Raw genomic sequence first — 23,142 nt, forward strand, 5'->3', positions numbered from 1 at the left:
CTACAGGTACTTGGCAGAAACAAAAACCAACGCCTTATGAAAGTTACCACAAAATAATAAAAGAAATATTGAAGGTAAAACATAAACTAAGTAGAACGCATTGTGATATACTTTTTCCAAAGTGAAAAATCCAAGAATGAAGAATGTTTCCAAATGTCACTTTCTTTGCTCTCAGAGATGATGAAGGCACTAGCTTAACTGATCGCCTAATGAAGTTTTTCTGATTTCTATGCTTCAAGAGATATACATTTTATTACAAACTTCTCACATCCTAGACTTGGAGCCTTTCCAAAATCCCATGTGCTGGCATTCAAGCAATGCAGGGGCTCTGCCATGTGGATATGTCGGTAATAAGTTCTCGGAGCTGATCTATGAGAAGCTTAAGATATTTGTTCTTTTTGCAAGCTCCTGTTCACCAGAAGTAATAATGCAGTCAAGTAAACAGTAATAAATTGTAACCAAAGAGCAAAAATAAGGTTAATGCAGCCTCTACTACATGATAATCCTACAAACGACCGCACACAATACAGAGGGGCCATAATGATCTAAAACATGTTATACAAGTTGCACTAAATATAACTAGAAGTTGTTGAGAGAAACCAAATAAGATGGAAGTGATGGTAAACATGTAGAGGCACCCTATGCTGTACAGCTATAGGGAATCGCAGATTGGACAATTAAAAGTCTCAAACTGAAAAGGCTCTAGAGAAGCAGCAATGAGATGCATAAGAAATGAACATCAAAGTATAACAGAAACCTAGTCGGTCATTCTAATCAATGTTCTAAAAGCATGTAAGGAAGTAGTCGGGCAGTGGGGGCACATAGGCCTTTTAGGCAGCGCCTTAGGCGGGAGAGGCACTCGGCGGTTTTTTCCTAATATAAACATATTGTATATAGTCACATACACCCACACTATAAGAAAAGAAGAAATCAAGCTTTACATCTCAAAAATGCATGACTGATCAACTGCACACGTACCATAATAAAAATAATAATTAACAAACTAAAATTCTTTAAAAAAGGCATAATAGTTGAAGAAAAGGACAAGTGAATAGCTCAACTTGAGCAGGGAGACAGTGAAAGAGGACTGAGGAATACGATCTATTTTGAAATGGTCGAAATGGCACACACACTCCTTTAATCTTTTAACCCATTGTAGTTGGTTTTTTTTTCTTTTAATTTACATTGGGCATTAGTCTTTTAAACTCATTCAAATCTTAAGCCTTCATGGGCCTTTTCTTTTATGCATTTTCATCGTTCTTCCGGAAAAAAAAACGGAAGAGAACAATTGAGCCCACCTTGAGGCTGATTAGTCCGCCTAGCCCCGACTAATCGGCCAGCCATTTTTTGAACTGCAGGCCTAGGCAGGTCCGATGGGCACAGCCTAGGCCGTTTTTCGAACACTGATTCTAACAATACTGTCCAATACATGGTTCTCTTAATGACATAAGCTTCAAAAGGATTTCCAACTGAAGAGGATTTTACCAACAGAATATTAGTTTAACAAGCTACAAGATGCAAATGTACTGAAAACAGAGATTTGGACCACACGTAGCTGTTAAGTGTTACAAACAGGGTTATGAATTAACTTCCTTTTAACAGTAACCCAATGCCTCATATCTCGCCCTCAAAAAGCCAAGAATGACTGAAGCAATTCCAAGGAAACCACTGCCTTAGATTGCAGATATTCATTTAGGTGCACACGCTTCCATGACAAAGGAGAGTGATGGGTATCCTAATACAGAAACAAAAGAACAATCTCCAATATGGATAAAATATACAGGGCCTATACAACACAGATGATCCCCACCCTAAGAAAATCAGCTCAACCAACGAAAAATTTGTTGTATCTCAACCCTAAACATGCAAGTACACATCAGAAAATAACCAGCTGCATGCCTTGATGGCTAGGACTACCTTCTTGGATTGTAAACTCGAAGCGAGTTGTTCTTTGAGTGGTGATCCAAGTAATAGAGTATTTGGTTCTGTTTGCGGAAATGGATTGCAAGACTTGCAACATACTATAAAATCTAAATTTAGTTGATTAGGCCCATACAAACTCCAATGAGTTGATACAAATCCACGAATATCATCTTGAGGAAACATATATGATGGTCGGGTCCGATCGGTTAGGTGATACTACTAACCCTATGTCTGGAGAACCTATGCCTCTAGTATTCAACTCGCACTCTGATTCTACAGTATCCAGGAGAAGTTTGTAAGACTCCTAATGACAAAAATTTGGCTTGTCAGAACCCACAGCCTCCTTTTATGCAGTCATGTTTAAAATCCCTAAACAACCTGCTTTCAATTACACTGTTTGTAAGACTCCTTTGGCCCAAACCTTTGTCACCAGGTCAAGGGGTCAACCTTCTCAAATGCAGTCATACTAAACATCCCTAACAACATGCTTTGAGATGCCCTGTTTGTAAGACTCCTTTGGCGCAACCATTGGAGGTCAAGGGGTTGGAGTTTCAGACAAGAGGACGAAACAACACTCACTCTTCAGGCCATTCCGGAAGTAAAGAGTTTCTGAATGCTTACATCATAATATAGCAAGATTATGTATGTAACCACCCAATACTCCTCAAAAGCCCAAGCTGTCAAGGAGAGGAAAGCTAATTACTTAACCAGGATCCTTAGATACGGCCAGGCTCCAAAATCGGTGTTCTTGTCAGCCACTCTATCAACACTGACCGATGGTAGCCTTTTCCTCTTTGGGAATTTCAATTACCTATCCATACACAATGTTATACTTGAATTTGAGATAAAGAATATTCATTGATAAAATTAGATTATTGGTTGATCTCACTGGTTTTTATAGAGATTACAAATACCAATATATAGAAACTAAATCCTTGATTGGTGCTAACCAAATCAAATCAAATAAGATCATAATAACATCTTCCTATATAAATCATGATCATGAAGATATTCTAGATATACCAATCCTATGCACCTCAGTAGTTATATTCCAACACTCCCCCTTAATCTCATGATGCTTGAAAAGTAGCATGAGATTAACACCAAAGAAGATTGTCGCCAAATAAACTCTAGGCTGAAAAATATGTCCAAGTGTGACGAAGGCTGTCTGTAGCAAAGCACCATCCATGAACGATAACATCCGATAAATAAGCTCCGGACACACATCACGGTAGCATAAAAAAGAGCTTCTCTTTTTGAGACGGTACCTAAAAACAATGGACTCCTATTCATAAGGTAGTACCAACAATAAAATGCTTCTCTTCATAAGGTAGCATCAACAACGGAGTATATCAAACTGTGATGAGGCTTGCATAACAAAATCCAACACTAAATCCACTAAAGAGATAACGACGACGAAGTGATTTTATACAAAACAATATTTTTTATTCAAACACAGTGATGGGGTTGAAGATGCATAGAAATCAACATTATTGTGTGGAAAGTAGTCCGGCGGGCAGCGTTGCAACAGCCACCCACTGGTAAAAGAGTTTACCCAAAGATCAAAACCTAAGCTCTAGATACCAACTTGAATTTGAGATAAAGAATATTCATTGATAAAATTAGGTTATTGGTACATTGATCTCACTGGTTTATATAGAGATTACAAATACCAATATATAGAAACTAAATCCTTGATTGGTGCTAACCAAATCAAATCAACTAAGATCATAATAACATCTTCCTATATAAATCATGATCATGAAGATATTCTAGATATACTGATCCTATGCACCTCAGTAGTTATATTCCAACAGTTATAATACCATGCGCCTACAAAATACGAGGGCACTTTAATCCAGCCACTAGGATTCACCTCCCATAGTTTGAACTTTCAAACCTTGGATATTAGGAGCACATACACTAGCAATATAAAGCAGATATTTACAGTATAAGACGAGATATCCCACTACAAACAAAAAGCTAAAAACCAAAACAACAAACAGACACAAGAACTAACAAAAACATAGTGACAAATTCAGCTTCTCCGGCCTTTTAGTCCCAAAGAAAATGCATAAACCTAAAAGTAATCTCCTTGAACTCCCTCTACAGACTACAGCTAACACCATAGGAAAAACAATCCTTTGAATTGAAGAATCAAATGTGCATCAATCCTTTCGAACCAATGCCCTAAAATCTTCTCCATGTGCACCTAAGACATGTGTGTCCTTTAATGTCTGAATGTGTACCGTTAGATATAAGATAATAGTTCGGATACCATTCCTAATATTTGTGTGACGTGTTTTTCCTTCATGATTTCCTTTTTAAGTGCAAGTCATGCTAAAATTTATTTTATAGGAAAGCTGTTTTGACATGGCCTTACGGTGCTAATCCAACATATGAAGCTTGATTTTCAACATTTTTTACAAGACAATGTGAGACAATCATGCTTTCATAGAAATGGTCCGCGCTCGCTACAAATCCCAACCCCAGCGTGCCCTATATTTGCTTTTTATATGTGATTTAGAATGACAACACTTACATTTACGGTCATTCCTATCCACGCATGCAAATGTTCCTTGTGCTTCCTGGTCCAGTCGTCGTGTCTATTTCGAAACCTATCAATGTGGCCAAAAATTGTTAAAAGCAGCTAAATAGCTTTGTTTTACCCTTTGAGTGGTGGGGCACTTAACAGTTTAGTATGGTATCGTATCATCCCATACACTATGTGCTGGTAAGTGGTAAACAATCTTTTCCTATAATTTCACTTGGGGCACGTACCCCACCTAGCCACCATGTGGCTCCGCCCTGCTTCCATGACAAAGGAGGGTGATGAGTAGGTCCTACTAGAGAAACAAAATAACAATCTCAACTAGGGGTAATGTATCCACGGCCTATACAGCACACTGCACATACGGCCCCAACCCTAAAAACATCGGCCCAATCTATTGCAAAATTGTTGCTTCCCAACCCTAAGCTCTATATTACAGAGAAAATAATCAGATGCATGCCTTGATAGCTAAGTATTATTTTCAACAACCTTTGGTTGCATTAAAGAGAAACATGAAAGACCTTCCTAATCCGGACCTTCCAAAACCCAACTTAATACTAATAAATAGAAAATACTAAAATACCCTGTGTCTCTAATATCTACCCTCAAACTCAAAACGGGAAACATTTGGAGTTTGCCTAAAAAAAACTGCTACTTCCACAGCCATCAATCACAAATTTATGGTATTGTCAATGCAATTGCAAAGCAACGTCCCAATCAGCTTCTTCAGCAGAGAATGCCAGAAGAGCTAAGGAAATGGAACCAGAGAATGCATCCTAAGGTGCTGAGAAGCATAAACAGAAGTTTCTGCCATTGAACAATTTTAGACGCGAACTTTTCAGTGATCACTACTCTCTCATTTATGTATATATAGCAGCTCTACCAAAAACAATTTACTGTTTACTGGAAGAAAGCTATGTCTGAACAGCCTAAACACTCAAACTAGAATGAAGATGGTTGTCATTGTGTGATTGTGTGACTTGATTTGAATCACACGTCTTCAGCTGAAAGTTCACTAATAACTGGGTCAACTGTCAAGATTGGGAAGGGGATTGTGAAGGGAGGATGAAACCCTGAGGTAACTCAAACTCATCCTCACGAGTGATCAGAGTATTAAATCAGCTTTGGTTATCTCTGTACTTTGTGTATATATCAAAAACAAAAAGTCAAGTAAGCTCCATGAATGCTAACTGATCCAGATTCTAGTCATACTAGAAATAAAACTCATGTACACTCGTCTCCCTGTTGTGCAGCTCACTCGTCTCCCTGTTGTGCAGCTCTAACGTCAGATTCCAACTGATGCTGTTTCACATAGTTGCAGGGGCGGATCTATTCAGGGGCCAGGGCACAGTTGCACAGTCTAAAATCACACTGAATATTCAAATACGGAAACTCCAGTCTAAAATCACATTGAATATGGAAATATATGAAAATAAAGATTTGTAGTGTACGTGGATGATTTAAAACTCTACGTAAAGCATGATGGTCTCACGTGTGTTGTAACTTGTAAAGAATTTTGAAAATCAAGGTTCACATGTCGGATTGGCACCCTAAGACCATGTCAAAACAGTAAAAACAAATTTAGGATAACTTTTAAAAAGGAACTCATGAAAATAAGCACGCCAAGCAAATATTAGGAAGCCAAATATAGGTATCTGAACTATTATTTCGTATACGACACAACAAAAATTCGAGTGAGGGGTGACCTTAAGCCCCTCGGGAGATGTCCCTTATAACTCTAACACTACTCATAAATGACCTACTTAATATTCACTTACAGAGCCAGAGAATGAGGAACATTAGAGACATCAGCTAGTCCATCCCTCTTCAGATGAGCTAGTACTCTTTCCCTATTAAAATACAAGGCATCAGCTGTAACATTAAGATGGTATCAGCAAGTCCTTCCCTATTACAATGCATCAGGCTTTTGTGCTCTTAGACAAATCAACACTAAGATGGTGCCTGTGTATTGTCAGTGCAGAAACCACTGCAGCTGATCCAAATTTAGCGGCAAAATATTTTTTTACATGGGTTTCCAAATTCCAAGAAAAGCACCTAACCTAACTGCACCATGGATAAGATGTATTATTTTATACATAAACGCTCTGGTTGAAATTCAGAAGAGCCAAAACTGCTGTGGGGATCGACTCAACTCCTGAACTGTTGACTGGGAATCGTCATCCAGTTGAAGTACACTCCTATTTGTGACAGACCTCATTTCACAACTCCGTTCTGCAAAAATCTCACTAATTTATTCAAATAAAAGCAAGCACAAATTTCGAACTACAGACCTCTGGAAAGACAAAAGAAGTCAGTCGGATACTGAATAATATGGTTTACACTTGTGTTTAAGATTCTTGGAAGCCTAGAGTGGCATCCACTTTTAGCCGAGTCATACGGCAACAGGGTTAGCACCAAGTTGGCACTGAAGTTATATTCCATGTCATTCCCCTATTAATTAGTCAGAAACCGATGATAACATCGTCAATTCGTCATTGGACAAGCCTTTGGTATTCAAGCCAACAAAAAACCTCTGAAACATCAAAAAGACCAACTGGAGGTTGCTATGTCCTTAGAAGAGCTGCGTACGCTGTGTAGTCAACCATTACTTTGAGCAAAGTGACCAAATGTTTTACAACTTTCTTTGAGAAAATCAGATCCTTGCTTCAGTATCAGAGGAAGTGAGAACCAACATTACATAGACTGACACTGTATCACATTGATTTTATCTTCTAACAGAACCAACCTTCTCATCTCATCCACTGGCAGGTAATACAAGTAAATAATGATACTACCTAGCAAGAGCAGCCAGTGCCAATAATAGACAAATAAGAACCCCCATCTTACTTGGACCAGCACCTTGGAGATTATTCCATACCTAGGTGTGACCCCGAGGAGGCTCTCAAAGACCCCATTCAGATATAAAATGAGGTGTTAGGTGCAGAGAACACATTTTTTGTACCAATAGAAACCACAGTTTGGGCCTTGTGAAGAGCCCTTGTAAAGCCACCAATCAGCACACCTATCCCTCAGTTTTCTTGCATCTTCAAGTTAAGGGCTAAATTTTTGTGGATATAATCATCAAATTATTGAGATCAACCTTAAGAAAAGGAATCAGCGGGTTGAATGTGTCTAAGCTGGCTGATTTGTGTGAGGATGGTCTTCATAAGGAGGAGATCATCCTCACAGAACCTCAGCCATTAACTCCATGTTTTTCTTTTTTAAGAGGTGAATGTTCCTCATTTTATATTTTATATTTTTGATCAGTAAAGTAAGCGTTCATCATATACATAGCAATATAGTGGGATGAGATATCATGCTATATTACAATGTAGGATGAGATATCCTACTACAAGGAAAAAACTAAGAGCCAAAACAACAACCAAGTACAAGAAACAACAAAAAAACAACAACCAGATAAGCTTCTCCGGCAATAGCTTCCGAAGAAAATCCAAAAAACCTAAAAGCTGTATCCTTGAACTCCCTCTACAACTTACACCAAAGGAAATCAATTCTTTGATGTGAAGAATCAACTATGTAACGTCAAAGTATCTAACCTCGAATGTCCCCGGTTCCTTTCCAACCCTATGCCTCAAACTCTTCTCGATGTGCACCTAACATATGTGTGGCATTTAATGTCTGAGTGTGTGTGTGTCAAAGCAGATATGAGGTAATAGTTCAAGATACTAATATCTAGCTTCCTACGGATTACTGACACGTTCTTCCTTCATCATTTCCTTCTTAATGTAAGTCATGCTAAAGTTCTTATATAGGGAAAGTGTTTTAAGAGGGCCTTAAAGTACTAATCCGACATATGAAGCTTGACTTTCGACATTCTTTACAACACGAGTAAGACCATCACCTTTACATAGAGTTTAAATCATCCGCGCGTGCTACGAATCTCTATCACCTATCTATTTGCATTTTATATGTGATTTTAGATTGGAGCCTCATATTTCTGGTTATCATTTTTGGATGGGATCAGTGTACACAGGATTGTACACATGGCCCGCTGTTGAACCGACAAGATGAAGTAAGCGCTTATTTTTTATTAAGATAATGTCCCCACTCCTGACTCCCCACCTTGGAGATGATCCTCACAAAACTTAAACTGGTTTGATTATTTCTAACCTTGTTGCAAATTAATAAAACTTTGGAGCTTAAAAAATTCAAAAATCAAGAATAACTTTTGGCAAGGTTAGAAACTTAGAACTGTCCAAACGAGTGCTCATTCCGAGCAAGAGCCAAGAGATCATAGCCACCGAAAACCACCATTGAACCTACAAGATCAAATGTGCCTTGATCTTTGGTAAAGATGATCTCCCAACCATGGATATCATCCTCATGAAATTCAACTCATGTGATGATTTCTAACCATGTCAAAACCCAAAAATCATGCCTACACTGCTCCCAACCACAAGCTGGTATTACTACTCGTCAATCTTCGCTCCTTTCCTGATGCCTTTTTTATTCCATTGTCTTTAAGGCAAATGTCTTTCACAAATATATGACGAGACAGATCACATGAGGCTTCACTAAAGGTCACTATTTCCCATTTATTGCACTTTCTATTCCAAGATATTGGACTTTGTGACATTCAAGTGGCAGCACTCGTGTCTACGTGTCTATGCTTATGGTGACCTTAAATGGACATGTTGTCTGCACTGTGTGAACCAGAAAACAGGCTTCTCTCAAGAAGTGTGCTTGCGTTCAATGTCTAACATTTTGAAAATAACAAATCCATATACACAAACACACACTTTTTGAGTACGCCATATGATTTTGATAGCCTCGGTCTTCATACTAGATCCTACAAACGCCCATATAAAAGGACCATCTCAATTATCACTATCGTCGTTATCTATTTAAATCAAATGTTGCATCATACATACTAAACACTAACATATACTTCTACAAATCCACCACAAAAGCAAGCAATTAGACTTTATAAAGTGCATATATAAGTATAAGTTAGTACCGTTCTTAAACTTGTAGCCCGTTCTTCCAACACCTCAATCTCAGACTGATCCGCTAGGAATTCAGTCCCATCATTTCTGGAGCCTGCCTCATGTGATTTTGCCTACACACCCAAGGGCCCAAAATTATAATTAGCAGTTTTAAAGAACAGTACAATAGATATATTCAAAGTGAGCTTGTGTATATGTATATACCTTTACAGAATTGGGAATGGAAGTAAGGACAGATCTTAAAGAAGCAACAGCAGACTTATAACGAAGACGGGCTTCATCTAGAGCACCACCACCCATGTCAAAGTTATCATTAGAATGAGAAGAAGCAGCTATACTAGTTGTAGACCATAGTGCTGGGTTGCAAAGCTCGTCGTCCATTGATGAAAGAATCTGATATGCTGCTTCGATTGTCTCTTCTAAGTGTTTTTGTCCCTCTATGGCCAGTTCTTGCGTGCTTTTGGTGCTCGACATGGCCTCAAAAAAAGATTACTTCTTTGACGAGTGTTTTCTTTTATTTTTTTTCCTAGTTAATAACATAAACCCAAAGAAACAAAAACCCAACCTTGTGTTTCACTTCACCTATTTTTCTTTGATTCAATGGAAAAATCGTTTGCTTTTGATTTGTTTGTTTGAAAAGTCTGAAATTGTAGGTACCTAGTTTGATGTTTCCCTTTACTGATTTTGTTATTGGTTTTATCTTCCTAATGTTTGTTTTGATGTGGATATTATGAAAAGGTGGAAGAGGAAGACCAAGTGTTTTTTTTCCTACTAAAGTTGTATATTTTATTTTGTGAAAATGAAAAAAATAAATCAAGAAAACGGGAGTTAACTGGTTGTTAAATGTCGGTAGTTTTATACTTTTCTGTAAACTGTCTCATTAGAAAACTAGTATAGTGCATAGCAATGTGGCGTGACCCCGGAGAATCGGAGAACTGGAGGGTTGGAGATGGAGAATTGGAGAGGGAGATGGAAGAGGAATCGGAGAACTGGAGACGAAAAATTGGAGATGGAAAAGGAGAGGGAGAGGGAACGAAGAGAGGAAAAATAAAGACAAACATAAACCAACCAAATCACATTTTGGCCAAATACTCTCCCTTGGTCCGAGAGCAACGAAGAGAAGAGATGAGAACCAACCAAATGATTTTTTGTCCAAATACCCCCTCTGTCAGTCCGCTCACTTGATTATCACTTGCACTGTTGCAGTACATCATTAATATGATTGATATGTTCTTCAGGAAGATTTTAGAGACAAACAGCCAGGTTCTTTAGGCTTCCTCTACCCACATCTCTATGTGCCCGCAGCACTTTAAAGATCCGCTGATGCGGCAGGGCGATACCAATTCCAACCACTAAAGAATCAGTTGCTTATCATAATTGGAATTTGTTCATCAATCGGCACAAGTTAGTTTCAGAGTTCCAGTTTAAATTTTAAAAACAACGAGTTGTGCTGCAAAGATGTTCATAAGAATGTGAACTGATTGACTGAAACCTGGAATACCAAAAACGGCTAATAATAACAAACTGAACTAATTAGGCCGCTACTTTCTCTCCCTCCCCGCAGCATGTGCAACTGAACAAGCTCATTTTTTGTTCGCAATGTAGATAATACACTATATTCTTTATACAGTATACAATAACCTAGTCTTTGGGTGCAGAAGATGGTGTCTGTGTTGTAGTGTTACTCCAAGGCTTCAAGCAATACCTATGTCAGTGTGTTGTTACTGCTTGATAGAAAACGACTAAAAACGTGATAAGTAACAGTTTAAATTCCTGAAAACTAGCTAGTGTCAAGTCTCTCATGTAATTGCACCAGACACTTAAATGCATCCTTAACTCAATATTAACTTGATTACCAAAAAAAAAAAAAAAAAAAAAATCAATATTAACTCTAGATAATTACACCAATTGTACAAAATGGAGATGATAGCAAATATACCCAGTACTGCCAATAGAAAATTGAAGCATTCTAATAAGTTTACTAAATGTCAAACTATCCAAGTCTCAACAATGTGACTCTGATCCGTGTCCTTTGTCCCAATAGCAATGCATCCTTCCACACACTTTTTCATCATTTCTAAGCTTTGGAACTACAGGCTACAAGACAAAAATGGGAAGTAACGAGGATATTAAGCAACCACTTGATTTAAGATCAATATCAAACTACAGTTTTCCCGTAAAAATAAGCATCCCTTATTTCTTAACTGACACAATCGGAACGTCAGTGCAAAAATAGAGAGGGAGGCAGTGATCAAGTTCTATGGAATAGTAAATTACCAGTAAGACTTGCAAAATGCTGTCATTTGATGAGAATGCATCTTATTGGTGACCCCTCAGCCCCAAGCAACCTTAGGGGCAAGCAATGCACCGAATATATTCCAGGGTTGATATCATCCAATTTTAGACCTTCCACAAGGATGACTTCCTGTTTGTTTAAGCAAAATAATAATTGCCAAGTACGACAAAATACCAGGAACATACAAATTAATTATCAGGTTAATTCATAAACCAGTAGGATAGACATGTCAGACTGCTTTGGTAGCAACTAGCAACCTTTACAGTAAACAAGTGAAAAATGGTGTCAACTCAAACATCTAACGAGGATCATTGTCTTTGGGAATGTATAATACAGCACACATTGTATGACAAATCTAATTTATGTCTTTCAAATAAGGAAACAGAAAACTAAAGAATCATAAAAAGTCCATGTAATCACATTTTCAACACAATTTCCTACCCTTTAGAAATGGCGCATACAAAGTAGCTGCTAACATAGTTTGCTAATTTCATATGACAAATATCAATAACAGATATACTGCCATAAACTGTTTGATTAGATCATTTTGGAGATTAATTAATCAAATATGAATCGTGAGTGTGGTTAATAGAAATTAAAAGAACGTTTTTGTACATTGGAAAAATTACCTTGCCTTCCAGAAAAACAAGATGCGAAGGAATTAGATCATCATAGGCAGCAGCAGATAAGTAATCAACTCCTATATATATCATAAATTCATAACAGACAAATCAGACAATCAACATAATGGCAGTAGTTAGCTTAGAAATATAGACACAATAATAAAAGAATGACTCCAAATGCAACCACAGATGCTAGGAAAAATTTAATAATAAACTCAGTGTGCACTGTATATACATAATATGCTTTTCTGTGCCCAAATGTGAAAGATGCTTCAATTAATATTGAGGGACATGGTTTGCGTTCGCTATTCAGAAAAAAAAAATCCTTGAAAAGGTTCCAAAGAGTTGAACTGCCCCAGAAAAAGTTAGTAACATTCATCTGGGGATGGGCTATTAAATCGTTGAGTACTCGCTGTTTAGCCGACCCGACTAACAATTTAATCCCCGATCACAATCGGGCTCAAAAACTCCCCGAGTACTCTGCCGATTAGGCCCGATTAGCCAAGTAATTATGTTCACTATTTCAACTATTTCAATGTTAAACATTGAACTTGACATTTCGCCAATTCGACCAACCCTCGATTCTATAAAGTTTTACACTTTAATCATAATTATTTTTAGTTGATTGAGTGTTTTAATTGTTTATTGATTGATTGGGTTCTTAATTGACTTCATTATGTTGGTATTTCAAAGTTAAATATATTTAATAATTATTTGTAAAGAAATATAGTGTTATAAAAAATCGTCCGATTAATCCCCGACCGATTACACCTACTCGCTACTCGCTCTTCAAGCGAGTCGCGACCGAGTAGCGATTTAACTGCACAGATCTGGGGATTACATCCGTGCTAATGCTACGGAAGATGTGATAGCTTCGACAACTCAGTACAGTGGGAATGAAGGAACTATTTGCACATTTGATATCTCATACTCAGATGAGTCAGATCTAACTGTATCAACAGTTGAGTGGTGAAGTACTTCAAAAGTTTGTATGCAATAGATCATCACAGGAGGAATACAAGTATTTGGTGCAACTGACAAAAAATTTCTTATAAGAATGAAATGTATAAAATCAATAACGGTCACAATGACATAAAAAATGCTAATAACATCTCAGACATGTTGTCTGACATACCAAAGAACCTGCATTTTGATAGATAACACAAGCTTTTCTTTTTACAAAATAAAACTACAAAGATATATCACTTACCAACGAGTTTGATGTCAGTGTTCGATACCAGCCATTTTGCACCATCCTTCATAAATCCCACGTAGCTTGTGTCGAACTCTTTTTTCCACATAAGACCTCTGAGTTCAGAAGAAAAAGATACGACCTGAATTAATAATATTGCAAGTTCCATACAACTCAATACTAGAGAGGGCAGAATATTTTGGGAAAAATTACATTAGCAGAGTATCAGAATCATTCACGACACAGAATTTGTTTCACTAGGTCATTCCCATCATTTAGGTGTCCACAGAATGTGCGTTATTGATCTCATGCAAAATATTAGATAAATCAACAAACATACAAAATGTTCGCTACATTACACAACAAATTATAGCCTTATGGGTGTTAGCTGAGCTCCTCGTTTACGAAGGTAAGATCGAATACACAAACCTTCTGAATGCAATGAGGTGTCGTTCTTTTAACTAGTGTATAAGGAGGCTAAATTAAACACATCTAGGCCCCAACAGCTATTAGTTAGCTCCTCAATTTCTTTATACATTCTTTTAATTGAGTAGTTTATGAAGAAAAGCCAGATGGGTGCAAATAACATGAAGTACCTATCCGTGTTCAATGTTCTGAAAAGAACTCGATGTACTCCTCTGGGAATATTCAAGGACTTCATAACTTCAGCTGCAAGAAATGGAAACTAACGTCAACTACAAGATACACATGACTAGCTCAAAAAAAAAAAAAAAAAAATGAAAAAATGGAAAAAAAAAAAAAACACACTCAGTACTAGACAGGGTGAGCAGTGAACACAGTTTTAATACGTAACCATCCACTCTAAACCCCAGTTATCCATGAAAACCAAAAACATAACACTCGACAAATTCAAACTTTCCCTTTAAAAGGGGCTCATTCATACTAACAAGTCTCAAGTGGACATCATAATGATAGATTTGTTAACATAATCTCATTAGCAGTTCTTACTTGGTGACTGGAGAAGCATTTATAACTTCTGATTCTGGATGGGTTGCAGGGTTAAGAACTAGATAATGTTGTACTTGGCAGGTAAATAGTATTGGTAACATCAGCCTATGTCAACCTGAATCTGATAGGTTGTGCTCTGGAATCAGCCATAGAACCTATAAGTGTTTGTCCAAATCCAAGACCATTAACAAACAAGTGGTTTTAGTCATATTTCACCCTAAGAATTGTTATCACAAAAAAATGAGTTAACTACCATGGAATGACAGGGTTCTGAATATGTAACTGTTAATTCAAGGAACAAGAAGCAAAGGAAGCTGGAGTACATATTTCCAATTGGAATAGAAATTACACATGTCATAAAGCTCACCAGTTATGTTCTTATCCCTTGGTACATCTACTACCAGTGCTGGACCTATTGAAAACAAAATCCAACAAAACCTTTAGTATTATGACTATAATCATGTTGTCAAATGAATCATTTTGACAAGTAGCAAACAATTCTACCGAGGAAAAGTAAAATATCTTCAAATAACAAAATGCCTAGTAAAACATATAAGTGCATAAAGAAACACAAGTAACTGTGTAAAATTATAGAGCAAAATTTAAAACCGTACAACCTGTAGGGTAATTTCTAACTTTCAAAGCGACTTCAGCTATTTCAAGGTTGGAATTGTTTTTCCACTTATCACGCATTCAAGAGATGTGCTGTAGCAAAATATTAACTATGTGCCAAGGAATGAAATATGATTCCACAAAATTTTCTTTTTGTACTTTCTGTTGAGGTCTCTTCTGGATAAGTTTTCTAGATATTTTTGTGATGATCATACGGGTATTGATCAATGATGACTAGCCTGAAATCATTTAACTCATATTACGGAAACCCGAGAATTTGACCATGAATTTTTTATTTCTTTCAACATTGGCAGTTTTCAAGCTTGTATCTACTACTCATATTCGACATTCTTGTATTGGAAGCATTATTGATCCCAAGACAAAACTAAAGAGATTTATTACATGTCCTAATTGTAACACATTGTTGGCTTTTCGCAATAATTCATAGTATCAATCAATTATAACTACAATGACTATAGGCCTTTTAGCAATATCCCACACACATATAGATGGAAGGAAGGAATGAATAATACCATTAAGAACCTGAAGATCAAGTGTATCGACATCGAAGCCAGCATCAAAATAGTGATCGAAAACATGACCAGGCGCATCAACATGAGTACCAGTATGAGTAGGCAACTTCATCTCAGAATTATTAGCAAGTGAACCATTCTTCATACTTGCAGGTAACCATAAAAACTGACCCAATCCTTCATTTGATCCCCATGAAGGCATATTAGCAGTGTATCTATGAGTGATATCGAATATTTTCCCATTTCCATACACTTCCTTTCTTCGTGGGACCATGTCATCTTCTTCGTTATTCATTGTTGCTGAACATGTGTTTGTTGAAGTGGCAGTCGTCATGGTAAGCTTGTTCACGATGCACAGTACCATAATTATTACAATCGTTGTTGGTCGTCGTCGGTGTGTCATTGTGATTGATTTGTTTGGTACGATGTTTTGAGTTTGAAACAACTCAACTCCTATATATATCAACGATATGTCACGATATACGATATGCATCTGCTTTCTATCCTCAACCACATATGCCTCAGTTTTATGATTCACTAGCCGGGCCTGCTACATTGATAGTTCAGTTTTTACTTTTATCAAACTATTAACAACTACAATACAGACAGTACCCAACATTACCTGCCATTAGCTGCATTACCTACCATTGGCAGAGTATTCACTGACCTTCCTCCATTGAAATATAATTAATGCATGAGTTGTATAAAAAATTAATAGCGGGCTGCCATATGAAATTAATTTTCCTTTGTACTAATTCTTTTGAGGAATAAGTACAATGATTCTTTCAAGGAATAATAAGTATAAACAAATTGATCAATAGCTTGTCTAGTTGTCTGTAACCGATCCATAGTCATTTCAATCTAAAATATTGAACTCAATATCGAACTACGTATTAGTTGCGACTAAACAGACCTACACAGCAGAGTACATCAAGGTGTTTCTCATGTAGCAATATCACCCATGATCTTATTTGCAGCCATCTTCACATCGGCCCCTTTTGCAACAGTTGCGTCGAAGAACTTCCATTAATTGTAAGCCTGAAACTATCATAGATTGTAGAAATTTCAATGCGTTGGTTAGCGGACCTGGCATATCCCTTTCCTCCAACTTAAGACCATAACCGCAACAAAAATTGACTTCAATCAACATATTGTGCTATCCATTCCATACTGATTCTTTTGAAGTTGTATTTATGCGCAACATATATCTTTGCCATGTTTAATTCATAATTATGATTCTACTTTCAGTCATTTAAACTTATGATTAAGACTCAACTTGCGCCTTCTTACCTTGCCAAAAGGAGAAGATAACTTTTGAGAAGAACTATTATTTTGTCGGACATCTTGTTAGAATAGTTGTATGAACACGCAAAGAACTAAAGTAGAAAACGAATGAACGAGAGCAATGAAGAAACAAGGACGATGGAAGGAATAACCAAGGCGGATTAGTCGGGTCCTTAAGAAAAGATTTAAGCCCCTTCCAATGGTGCGAAAGGCAATGGCGTCTTTCTCACAGGATTCAATGGTTAATGACTGACTTTGCACTAGAGCGGACTACTACCCTCTAGAGCAACAATATAACTCTCTTTGACAGAAGAAGAAGAAGAGAAAAAGAAAAGGACTGGTTTGAGTTTTACGTTTCTCGACGAGTTGAGTTTTCGATCAAGTCTATTTTTCTATGGACTCACAAATCCTATTTATAGAGGTTAGGAGAAAAGAGACCAACTCCTAATAGAACACGAAAACTTTCGCTTTCAAGAAAAAGGCAAAACAAGTTTAAAGCTTTGGTCAAACCACCACCCACAACAATGTAAGCCCAAGCCCGGGCTGAACCCTACCCGATGTGGTGGATAACCAATGTGGGACTATCTACTATGCACTAAAGTGGCGAGAATACCATTTGTTCATCTCCTCCACTTTGCACACGGACACTAGTATTTAGAAATACACAAGATATTCCAACAATCCCCACTATTTCAAAATACTAATAGTCCCCACTATTTTGGAATAGGATATTACAAAAGAAATGGGTTAACGAAATGCCGGAGAGAATCGAAAAAACAATGCATAAGATCTTGGTGTTTTACGGGCTTGAACCGGTCATAGGGTAACATGTCTTATAATACGTGAAAGTGGTGGATTAAAAATCTTTGAACCAACATTCCCTTGTAGTAAAATAGAGGACATGCACCCACATTGCTCTTTCATTATATATGCATTACCGGTGTTGCGCTTTTTGCCCCCTTTGCCTGTGTTATGTGAATGCTCTAGAGTACTTGCACGAATACTCATAAGAGAACCGACCCAGTTCTACATTCACGTAGGTGGATATCCATCAAGTGTACATAGCGGTTAGAATACACTATCTCATAAAAAATGGACTATGGATTCCAATAAGAGTAAAATAACTCATCTTTACTCATTGCAATTCAAGTTATACAAAGTATACAAAAATGCTATCTAGCCATAGGGTGGGGCGTCTCAAAGAAAGACAATAGCATACCGGGCGGCGAGGTGACTTGTTTTTCCCTTTAAACCTAATTCATGGGATCTCCAATCACAGGTGGGGTTGCCGTCGGTGTAATAATCTATATAAAGGCAAAAGTCACATCCCCTCGACGATATAACCACTTGCCTCCAAAGAAGTGGTGCGGAGTTAGACATGTGGCCAAACTAAGTCCAACCTAACATAATCTCTAGCAACCGCTTGATTAAGTTATATCTCAACTTACATGTATTCTTTTCCCATTGCACATAAGATAACATGTCTTAGCTATTGCAATGAGGCGGTTACCAAAGCATATACATATCGAGAGGTTGTTTAGAGCCAATGGGAAGATTTGCCAAGAGGTTACTAACCCACTCGGCATCATCACATGCCTTTTCTAAAGGCGATTAGCTTGGATGATATCCAAGACACTCAATTTCCACCAAAGGTAAACACATAAACATTCTTGGATCCGGTTTATAACATATTACCCTTCTAACAATGATGGAAATCTACTAAATATCGATCCATAATCAATGGCTCTGCTATAGTCTTGGATAATCGACAATATACATCAAAGTTCCTTATAAGGACACAATGGGTTATCATTTCGATTATGCCATTAATGTAGGCAATGTCATGTCTCACATACATTATCCATCAAGTACAATTGGCTACCAATGATATTGACATATTTAGTATGAGAAAACACAAAGGAGATTATTTTTCATAAGATGGATATTTGTCACAAAATGTGTTAACACATGCTTACTATCATAATACCCATACTTTTCAATGAAAAATATTTCTACTAAGTGCTATAACAATATAATGAGACCAACATGAGTTTTAATTCCTATATTCACCGGTCATTCAATTACGTAGTGCCCGAAATTCCCCTATACCATCCTACGGTCCGGTTTTAAGATGCTGTGTGGCCTTCAACCATATTCAAACGTCAACATCGACATTTGAATATAGCGATTCTGAGAAATGAGTTTAACAACATAATAAACTATCATTTTCAATGGCCGGTTTATGGCGTGTTTCAAATAGAATTTCTTTGTCTCATACACATTCTCAATGCTAGCACTCATGATATGAAATCATCTAAACAAAAGAGATTAACACATATGTCTTGCTTTGCTCTAAAGAAAGTACACAATTTTTTTTATCAACAACGGTACTTTGACATCCATATGACACTAATATGTTGTTGAATTGCTCATGCCATTTATAGGCTTGAATCAACTCATACAAAGATTTAACTAAATTGTATACCTTCAAATTTCATCACACGGTACTATTTGGTATTGTAGTTCCAAGACAACTACTCAACTAGAGTCTTTAGAATTACGTAGAAGAAATTCTAGTTATATGAGCAAGGTTTCAAAATAGTATAAATTTTGTCTCCGATTGAAACCCCTTGGCTATTATTATTAACATTGTATTTTGCAATACAACTATCACGTTTTAGTTTTCTCTTGAAGATCCAATTCAACCTATAGATCCCCCAATAAATCAAGAGTCCGGTTTAGAGGAGTTGTATCATTCAAAAAGACACTTCTCATAGGAAATGACAACTTCCTTATAGGTTAATGAATCTTCCTTAAGAAACATATAAACATCATCACCGTTAATGGTGGAAATACTCATTGATAGTCTTCCAAATTTCTTGTGCGAAATAATGGGATTATCTTATGTAGTTCATTATGAACATTCAACCACTCTATGCCAATTTCTCAGAAAGCACAACCTCAAATAAAATTAGCATATAAGACATTCAATAATAGTGTGGTATCTACAAAATTGTTATCACTCATGACAACTGAAAACAAACATCACTATTATGAGTTTCACCAATGAACATCTACTTGATAATTCTAGGTCTCAAAAAAAAAAAAAAAAAAAAAAATTCTTTTAGATTCATTCACAATAGCCTTGGCAAGACACCCCCCACATTTTGAAACATTTTTGGATAGGCCCAAGACCTTTCCATACTTTATAGTTCAGTGTCTTTCCAATTATCTTGTAAGATGAACTATGATAAAACGATGTCATGCATATATGGTCACTACCCCCACAGTTCAATGGTTACTCAACCTAATCAAACTTACATGCAAAACACATTATACCGCTACAAACACTAAAAAAAGAAACAACAACAATAAAATGCACTCTTATGACAAGAATATACTTTACTCAAGTCTATGATTCTAGATCATATTAAATATAGTCATATTATGTTCATGCTATCTATATGAAAGGAAATCCACAAGTGATTCAAATGAATTTTAAAGAATAGAAGAATTAGATGAAAAAGGTTTTACCCGAGATAATATCATTATCATCCTTCTTTTCATCATTCAACATTCCAACTGTCATAGGGAGACAATCCACGCACTTGTACATCACCTTGGCTATTTATCCATAGTCATAGGAGGATAATGCCTAATAAGACAATCTACAAGCGTTACATCTCCTTGTCTAAAATAGTCACTGGAGGATATTGTCTAAGAAGACAAACCATTACCTTACATCTCCTTGACTAAATTAGATTTAAGAGGATATTGATTGTTTCCCATATTGTTTCCTCTCGTAGATAACGATGCTCATTACTTAATAATATATGACATGGTTAAACTTCATGTCAATGTTAAATAATGCATTCATGTCAAACATAGTAAATATCATATCATAGGTTCAGGAAAAGTAAACTTTAACTGTACCCCTCACAACAAAAAGTATACAATATTTAAGCAAATCTAGCCACTGAATATGCAAAACAACTGAGGACTCCACCTCCTCTTTTTAGATGAGCTCAAGTAAGATAGAATACCCTATCAACAAGACCTCAAGTACTACCACAACATCTAATGGCTCAATCCATTAATGTCTTCAACTAGAAAAATTTACCAATAAACTATTATCAAGTTTAAAGTAAATCCACGATGATTAATATCCAAAACTAGCATGCTACACAACTTTAACATATGCTATATTGGATATAAGCTACAAATTACTTCATCTAACATGTATTTTCACAACTGTACAATTATAACCATCGTCTAACAACACGTTCACTCAATAAATAAAGATAAGCAATTATGCATTGAATACATTATAATTACTATCCAAGATTTGAGTGTGGTTGATATTAACTATCTTAAGGTCTCTCTTAGACCATCTACATACATCTACATATGTACAAAGAAAATTAATATCAAACTACTTCTAGTCAAACCAATTAATTCCTCAGTGATAAACACGTATAATTTGTTGACTAGGTTATTAAAAAAGTTTAAGCTTAGGGATTTCCCTCCTAAGAAAAACTAGCATGCAACTCAAGGCAAGAATATCACCATATAATCAAACCAAAAGAATTACAAAGAGTGAAAGAATACGATACCTAACCGATTGAAAAATCGGATTACCATATTTTTCTCCTAGAAAAAACAGTTCAAAAGAACTGTAATTCTGAACCAGCTCATGAAGAATTGGGTATCAAGCCTTATACCACTGGAAAGCTCTTTGAATCAGCTTTTCAACCCAAAAAGCGGATTGCAAAACCGAAGTTCTGAGCTGAAAGTTATAGCAGTTTCAGAACGAAAGTGACGCAAAGAGTAAAAAGACGAACTTTGACGTTTTTCTTGATAGAAATCTCATATTTGACTCCCACAAACGTAGGAGAAAGGTCTACAACCATATAGGGTTTGATAAACCACAAAAGATCAATAAATATTGAATCTTTAATTGGTTTCCTAACAAAAACGAAATTATTAGAAAATTTCTAAAGTCATAACACAATAACACAAAAATAATTCAAAGTAAAAGACTTATCTTTTGATTGCCAGATTAAAGCACTCTCCTTTGTTCTACTACAAAACTCTTTTCTTAAGATTGTTAGAATAGTTGTATGAACACAAAGAACTAAAAGTAGAAGGAAATGAACGAAGAGCAATGAAGAAACAAGGGCCAGTGATGGCGGGAATAACCAAGGCGCGGATTAGTCAGTCTTAAGGGAAAGATTTTCGCCCCTTCCAATGGTGCGAGAAAGGCAACGGTGGCGTCTTCCTCACGAGGATTCAATGGTTAACAAATGACTGACTTTGCACTAGAACGGACTACCCTACAGAAGCAAAGAATATAACTCTTTTGGCCGGATGGAAGAGAAGAAGAAGAAAAGGATTTGGTTTGAGTTTTTCGTTTCTCCTCGAGTTGAGTTTCGATCGATCAAGTCTATTTTCTATAGACTCACAAATCCCTATTTATAGAGGTTAGGAGAAAGAGAGACCAACTCCTAATAGAACACCTCAAACTCTTCTGCCAAAAAAAAGGCAAAACAAGTTTAGGCTATTGGTCAAACCACTACCCACAACAGTAAGCCCAAGCCCAAGCCCAGGCCCGAACCCTACCCTATGTGGTGGATAACCAATGTGGGACTATCTACTATGCACTAAAGTGGCGAGAATACCATTTGTTCATCTCCTCCACTTTGCAGACACACACTAGCATTTAGAAATACACAAGAGATTCCAACACATCTTGTGCCTTCTTTTCACCTTTCAAGACTTGAATCATAGCCTTAGAGAGCATCAATCGGACACCTTGTGTTTAAGGAAGGATTTACGTCAATCACTTTTGGGGGATGCCTAGACTATTAGAAATCATGGCGTAGCTACAATTGAAACAATCTTCCTTAAACATAAGTCAACCATCTCTTAAGTACAAACACCATTGGCTTACCAAAATGTTCCTGTCACTAAAAACGCAAAAGTGCCCGCTTAAAGAAGATTATGTGACGAAGTAGTTCCCCTACCTGGTAACACATCAACAAAAATTGGAACCATATGAATTTGGGACTCAAATTATATGATTCCATTAGTCACACTGAATGAGCTGGATCGTTCCAAGGAAGCTTACTAAAGATCCCCAAGTCACAGTTAGCTAAAACATATAAACACACATCTTTATCATACCTTCTCAAT

The 23,142-nt window shown here is 36.7% G+C and overlaps 2 protein-coding genes across 4 annotated transcripts; both read right to left on the minus strand.

The window, feature by feature from the left end:
* Positions 1-41: 41 nt before the first annotated feature.
* LOC147520559 (mediator of RNA polymerase II transcription subunit 30-like) lies at positions 42-10,568 on the minus strand. 3 transcript variants are annotated; one of them, XM_086592106.1, is made up of 3 exons: positions 9,646-10,568; positions 9,453-9,554; positions 42-3,191 (listed from the first exon to the last, which is right to left on the minus strand). In XM_086592106.1, the coding sequence occupies exons 1-3, from the start codon at positions 9,913-9,915 to the stop codon at positions 3,150-3,152; spliced, it is 414 nt and encodes a 137-aa protein (XP_086448232.1). In that variant the 5' UTR covers positions 9,916-10,568; the 3' UTR covers positions 42-3,149. The 3 variants fall into 3 exon arrangements, with proteins under 3 accessions (XP_086448232.1, XP_086448234.1, XP_086448233.1); XM_086592108.1 differs by lacking the exon at positions 42-3,191 and adding an exon at positions 4,515-4,541; XM_086592107.1 differs by lacking the exon at positions 42-3,191 and adding an exon at positions 6,268-6,324.
* Positions 10,569-11,226: 658 nt separating this feature from the next.
* LOC147520560 (cyclase-like protein 2) lies at positions 11,227-16,184 on the minus strand. The gene is made up of 7 exons (XM_086592103.1): positions 15,667-16,184; positions 14,889-14,933; positions 14,149-14,221; positions 13,571-13,668; positions 12,367-12,437; positions 11,719-11,866; positions 11,227-11,538 (listed from the first exon to the last, which is right to left on the minus strand). Exons 1-6 carry the CDS (start codon positions 16,157-16,159, stop codon positions 11,741-11,743), a joined length of 906 nt encoding a protein of 301 aa, XP_086448229.1. The 5' UTR covers positions 16,160-16,184; the 3' UTR covers positions 11,227-11,538; positions 11,719-11,740.
* Between the last annotated feature and the right edge of the window lie 6,958 nt (positions 16,185-23,142).

The sequence above is a fragment of the Coptis chinensis genome, chromosome 2, assembly GCF_015680905.1.
Source record: "Coptis chinensis isolate HL-2020 chromosome 2, ASM1568090v1, whole genome shotgun sequence".
NCBI lineage: Eukaryota > Viridiplantae > Streptophyta > Magnoliopsida > Ranunculales > Ranunculaceae > Coptis > Coptis chinensis.

What these genes read in the sequence shown, in the direction of transcription:
- LOC147520560 (XM_086592103.1), bottom strand. Translation starts at nt 16,159, where the DNA reads ATGCATATCGTATATCGTGACATATCGTTGATATATATAGGAGTTGAG. An exon ending in AAGGGATAAGAACATAACTG is followed by an intron (nt 14,222 to 14,888) that starts GTGAGCTTTATG and finishes CATTTCTTGCAG; the next exon opens with CTGAAGTTATGAAGTCCTTG. An exon ending in TTGTTTTTCTGGAAGGCAAG is followed by an intron (nt 11,867 to 12,366) that starts GTAATTTTTCCA and finishes TTAAACAAACAG; the next exon opens with GAAGTCATCCTTGTGGAAGG.
- LOC147520559 (XM_086592106.1), bottom strand. Translation starts at nt 9,915, where the DNA reads ATGTCGAGCACCAAAAGCACGCAAGAACTGGCCATAGAGGGACAAAAA. An exon ending in CCATTCCCAATTCTGTAAAG is followed by an intron (nt 9,555 to 9,645) that starts GTATATACATAT and finishes TTGGGTGTGTAG; the next exon opens with GCAAAATCACATGAGGCAGG. An exon ending in GGGCTACAAGTTTAAGAACG is followed by an intron (nt 3,192 to 9,452) that starts GTACTAACTTAT and finishes CATTGTTTTTAG; the next exon opens with GTACCGTCTCAAAAAGAGAA.